We start from the raw sequence: 6,071 nt of genomic DNA, 5'->3' as shown, positions 1-6,071 counted from the left end.
CACAACAAGTATACACATAATCCGGGTACAATGCTGGCATTTTAGGAGTTTCAAATAACAATGCCATGTACTTACATTACCATTCATCTATTCTCAGTCCAGGATGTGCTACTAAGTAACAAAAATAATTTTCCAATCCCTTCCATTCAAGAGAACCCCACCCCCCTCTAATACTGTAAAAGGAAGGAATGTTATAATTTTCAAAGCCATTAAAATGAGTTTCCTTGCAGCAGCAGCAGCAGCATCAACAAAACTTTATTCATATACAGTCGAGTCTCACTTATCCAAGCCTTGCTTATCCAAGTTTCTGGATTATCCACGCCATTTTTGTAGTCAGTGTTTTCAATATATCATGATATTTTGGTGCTAAATTCGTAAATACAGTAATTACAACATAACATTACTGCGTATTGAACTGCTTTTTCTGACAAATTTGTTGTAAAACATGATGTTTTGGTGCTTAATTTGTAAAATCATAACCTAATTTGATGTTTAATAGGCTTTTCCTTAATCCCTCATTATCCAAGATATTCGCTTATCCAAGCTTCTGCCGGCCCATTTGGCTTGGATAAGTGAGACTCTACTGTACTGCTTTATCTCCCCGGAAGGGACTGAGGGCAGTTTACAACATAGGTAAGCATTCACAACCACATAGAAACATACAACACCACTGTAATAAAAACATAAACATAATAATGATTAAAAACAAATATATCAATTTAAAATAAGACCAGTTTCAGGACTACTCCATTGGGTAATATTTGGCTACCAATAGATAGAATTCCAGGATGAGCCAATTCCAGCACAAACAGAAAGTGACATTCTCCCTCCCTTATAGGCATCAGACATGGTTATTTCCTTATATAGTACCAGAAAATCAATCATACAATTAAGACTTCTCACATAGAACCTTGCATAAAAAAGAATAGCAACAATAACTCCCTATACAAAAACAGATAAATGGTGAGGGAAAAGAAATTTGTTTTCTTGTTACTTTTCTGAATCCTCCTTCTAACCCATCTAGGGATGGACTGCGGGGCCTTTAATTGAGTACTCCTGCTTTTTGTTATACCCAAGATATGTCTACTCTCATCTGAGAAAGACTCCATTCTCTCCAACACTACCTGGAAATCCCCTTGAGTGTACATATAGTATGGATAATAATGATGATACAGTAGAGTCTCACTTATCCAAGCCTCGCTTATCCAAGCCTCTGGATAATCCAAGCCATTTTTGTAGTCAACGTTTTCAATATATCGTGATATTTTGGTGCTAAATTCGTAAATACAGTAATTGCAACATAACATTACTGCATATTGAACTACTTTTTCTGTCAAATTTGTTGTATAACATGAAGTTTTGGTGATAATTTGTAAAATCAAAACCTAATTTGATGTTTAATAGGCTTTTCCTTAATCCTTCCTTATTATCCAAGATATTCGCTTATCCAAGCTTCTGCTGGCCCGTTTAGCTTGGATAAGTGAGACTCTACTGTACTCATAATAATAATAATAATAATAATAATAATAATAATAATAATAATAATAATAATAATAATAATGGTTCATATGTCTCTAATAGTTTTGCCAGTTACAACTCATGGGGTATTATAATGCTACAGCTGAGATTCCAAAGCATTCAGCATTTATTACCAGAAGAGAAGGAAAAAATCACTTTGCATTTAGAAAATACTGTAAAACTAAATCACTTTGCTCTTTCTAATCTAAATAATCTGAGCAAAACTTAAAAGTAAAACCATTTTAAACAAGGCCAGCCAAATTTTGGATTGTTGTGCTGTTGACAACTTAAACTCTACAAAAGGCTAGGTTAAAAGGATATTCAGGATTGCTTCTAAGGGAGTCTAGCTTCCTTTCTCCCTCCTGTGACAGGAAATGTTTGCTCTATCTGCCTGCCACTGTTTAGGCATCCTCCTTCTGCAGATGTACAAAAAACCATGATGCCCCCTGCTTCCCACATTGTGTCACTACGCAGGTCCACTATATAGCTGTACTAGGGTATATTATTTTCCCAAGGTAGGAAATTTATTGCCACATGCTACTAAGTCAACTCTGTCATTAAATGTTATCTCAGCTTATTTAGCTCTGTTTTAAAAACAGGAAAGCAATACCATGAAGAGTAACAAATGAACAGGAATATGAAATACAAGTGAAATACAAGTTTAATACCAGCTGCGTCCCCAATGGTGCGGCGGGTAAACCACTGAGCTGCTGAACTTGCTGACTGAAAGGTCAGTGGTTTGAATCCGAGGAGCAGGGTGATCTCCCGCTATTAGCCCCAGCTTCTGCCAACATAGCAGTTCGAAAACATGCAAATGTGAGCAGATCAATAGGTACTGCTCCAGCGGGAAGGTAATGGCGCTCCATGCAGTCATGCCACATGACCTTGGAGGTGTCTATGGACAATGCTGGCTCTTTGGCTTAGAAATGGAGATGAGCACCAATTCCCAGAGTCAGACACAACCAGACTTAATGTCAGGGGAAAACCTTTACCTTTACCTACATTCTATTAGAAAAATATTAACTTTCTTGTTTTTGGAGATCATTCTGCACAGATTTTTGTCCCTATATAATCACTGTCTGCAGTGATAGCAACATTCTAAAACTTTTAAGTTGCAAAACAAATATCATGGAATCACTGAGTCAACTAAATAAAATGGATCTTATATGGGTTATCCATAAATACAGAAGAAGAACAAATCGAACTAGTGTTCCATTTAGGACTTGCCTGACAGTGCCCCCCTCCCATGGGTGCAGAAAACCTGAACCCGTAACCCATTCTTACCATCTTTGCTGGAGGGCTGCACGGACTCATCCCAGTCACTGGGGGTCTGCCTGTCCTCCAATGCCACCGGCTCCTTCAGGAAGAACTCCCGCCGGCGGCTCCGGTTCTCCAGGCTCGACATGCGGGTGAACTTCTTCCGTGAAAGGCGCAGGTACTTCTGGTTCTTGTTCTGCTTCCGAAGTGGGAAAGGCAGGACTGCTCCCCCATTTTTCTCGGGCAGCTCTGTCTGCTCTCCCTTGCTCCCTGCTAAATTGTTTCCTCCTCCTCCAAACCTCCGTGACAGAGAGAAGCAGAGTTTCTCTTTCCCTTTGTGGGCGCTTCTCAGGTCCATGCTATACAGCCTCTGCAAACAGAGAAAAATGTAACCACTTTCTGGTATGCCTGGTTTACAAAGGCATCTGCATTCTCTCATAGACGAAAACCCCATATCCGCACATCAACAGCTCCGCATCTTCACATTTCCCACTGGCTGCCAAGCCCTGCTGCTTCTATCACTTAGTGGTGGGAAAAGGAGAGGTGATTCAGGTCATAGAAAAGCAAGGGGGCTAGACTCTCACATGGGACTACACCTATGGGGCTGCCTCTGAAGACGGCCCGGAAATTACAACTAGTACAGCGTTCGGCAGCCAGGCTTCTAACTGGAGCGAATTACAGGGCACGTTCAACGCCTCTGTTTAAGGAGCTTCACTGGCTGCCATTTACTTTCCGGGCCCAATTCAAGGTGCACGTTATCACCTACAAAGCCCTAAACGGTTTGGGACCCACCTACCTTAGAGACCGCATCTCCCCCTACGAACCCGCACGTTCTCTTCGCCCGTCGGGGGAGGCCCTTCTCTTGCTCCCACCACCCTCGCAGTCGCGGTTGGTGGGGACGAGAGAGAGGGCCTTCTCCGTCGTGGCCCCCCGGCTTTGGAACTCGCTCCCTAGAGAGATCAGGCAGGCCCCTACCCTCCTCTCCTTCCGTAGGAGCTTAAAAACCTGGCTCTTTCAAAAGGCCTTTGATACTTAATTTGGTGTCGGACTGATCTATCTGCCCATTTTAGAATAGCCCCATTCTCGAGGTGTTGCCAATGCTATATTGCACTTTGTCCATTTCAACTGTGAAATTACCTTCCCCATTTCGGCACATGTTGCACTTTGCCTGGGTTCTATGAATTAGTCTCCAGTGTTAATATTGTATGTTTTATGTTGATTTTAACGATTGTTTTTACTGTAATTGATGTTTTTATTGGATAACTGTTTTATTGCTGTGTTTTGATATTTGATTGTTTTATCGGGCAAGGCCCCATGTAAGCCGCCCCGAGTCCCTTCGGGGAGATGGGGTGGGGTATAAAAATAAAGTTATTATTATTATTATTACACCTACTTTTCCCTTCCTCCAGGAGCTAGGAGTAGCCACATCTTCAAAGCCTCCCACTTTCCACTAGAAAAAAGGAAGATGCCCTCTTGGGGCTTCTGGGTGGAAAATTAAGGAAAGCGAATAACCCTCTGTGCCCCATCCAAAAAAGGGCTGTACACAAGTATAGGTTACTGATATGATGCTGGGTATATAGACTGTAATATCCTCTGAAGCAGTGGTTCTCAACCTGTGGGTCCCCAAATGTTTTAGCCTTCAACTCCCAGAAATCCTAACAGCTGGTAAACTGGCTGTGATTTCTGGGAGTTGTAGACCAAAATACCTGGGGACCCACAGGTTGAGAACCACTGATCTAAAGAAATTGGTCCTCAATCTTGGTTCATTCAGTTCTCAAGACCCCCTGTCCACTGCCTAGCTTATGGGGGCTTCTGTGAGTTAAAGTCCAAAACATATCTGAAGGATCAACGGTCAAGTGCGGGAAACTTGCTGCCATCCACTTCCCATCCTCCTTTTCCAGCCTGATGAATGGTGATGGATGATGGAAATAGTAACTCAACACTGGAGGATCGCAGGTTCCTTACCCTCACTTGAAAGGGATGGAGGGGAATGCTCAAAAACCATTAGGGATGAATTTTTATATGTTACGAATAAGAATTCTTGAACTTCTTTCATGAAACCAAAAAAAAAAAAAAATACAATGGAGAATGATGGGACTGAGCCAAACATTTAATTGCTACTCTGAATGCATGATTGTGGGTGAGGCAAAAATTAACCCATGAAAGCTAACTTCTCCTTAATATTTTGTATGTGGAAAGGGATGAATAAAGGCAGCTTTTTCCAGGCCTGGACCTCCAGATATTATGGTACTATATTGTTCTTGACCACAGTCGAAGGCTGGCCATGTTGATGAAAGCCTATGGGAACTGCAGTGCTGCAATATCTGATAACCCATATCTGGAAAAAGTTGGACAATTAACAGTGGAGCTAGGTAATGGGCAGGATAATCCAGCAAATTCAGGGTATTACCTGCAGCAACAGGCGCTTGGGTTTGGGGCCCCTCTTCCTATAACCTGAGGCACGCTCTTTTTCTTCCCTGAGGAGACAGAAGAGACTTTGCAGTTAATCTGTTAACACAGGGCAAATACCAGCAAGGTTATTTTTTCACTGATGTTATTTTACACATCTCATAGAGCTCAAGCTTGTGTGAATCATGGTGAAAAGGATTTTATCAGACTGGGGTTGATAGTCAAGGTTATTTCAGTTCCCAACAACCTAATATTAGAAAAGATAATAGAGGGAACTATCTTCTATACATGCAGCAGAGTAATACATCATATACACTTACACATACACATGAAGTCTGTGCTATTTGGATCCTTTGTTAAAATGTTAAGCAGGACTCAAAGACTGAGTGATATTTATAAAGAAGACTATCTTTTTTACAGCTAGATAACATTGAAAGATTAGGTTTTGACCATGTTTTTTTATCCATCAAAAAGAGAAACTATCATAGATGGCGAATAGCCATTCTTACCACACTAGACTACATACGACCATTTAAAGTCCAACTGCATGTTATTTTAGGTGTGTGGAACCTGTGGCCTTCTTGATGTCATTGGATTAAAATTCCCCAAATCCCTGGCATTGTTAGCTGGAATGATAGAAGCTGAAGTCCAAAAACATCTGGAGAGTGGCTCCTCTCCATTAGCACAAGACATGTGGAAAACTCTGACTTACATGTATCCTTACATCTACCCAGAAGCTAGGTAGATTGATGGGGATTTTAGTATCTCAACAACCTGGAATCTAGTATTTTCTTATTTTATTATGTCAGATGCCATACCACACTCTAGGGAACCTTAACTACTCTCAGGTGTTTAAGATAAAATGAAGGGGAAACTTTTAAGTAGTT

General features: G+C 41.1%; 1 protein-coding gene across 1 annotated transcript in view; it reads right to left on the bottom strand.

Annotated features, from left to right (window-relative positions):
• Window positions 1-6,071, bottom strand: part of cbx7 (chromobox 7) — a 32,592-nt gene that overhangs the window by 11,297 nt on the left and 15,224 nt on the right. The window contains exons 4-5 of the mRNA XM_016993694.2: window positions 5,186-5,252; window positions 2,803-3,145 (exon numbers count right to left, since the gene is read on the bottom strand). Of these exons, the coding sequence (XP_016849183.1) occupies window positions 2,803-3,145; window positions 5,186-5,252 (410 nt within the window). The remainder of the gene's footprint in view (window positions 1-2,802; window positions 3,146-5,185; window positions 5,253-6,071) is intronic.

Source organism: Anolis carolinensis, chromosome 5, assembly GCF_035594765.1.
Source record: "Anolis carolinensis isolate JA03-04 chromosome 5, rAnoCar3.1.pri, whole genome shotgun sequence".
NCBI classification, from domain to species: Eukaryota; Metazoa; Chordata; class Lepidosauria; order Squamata; family Dactyloidae; genus Anolis; species Anolis carolinensis.
The sequence above is the reverse complement of the archived record's forward strand: the minus strand, read 5'-3'. Positions and strand labels throughout refer to the sequence as shown.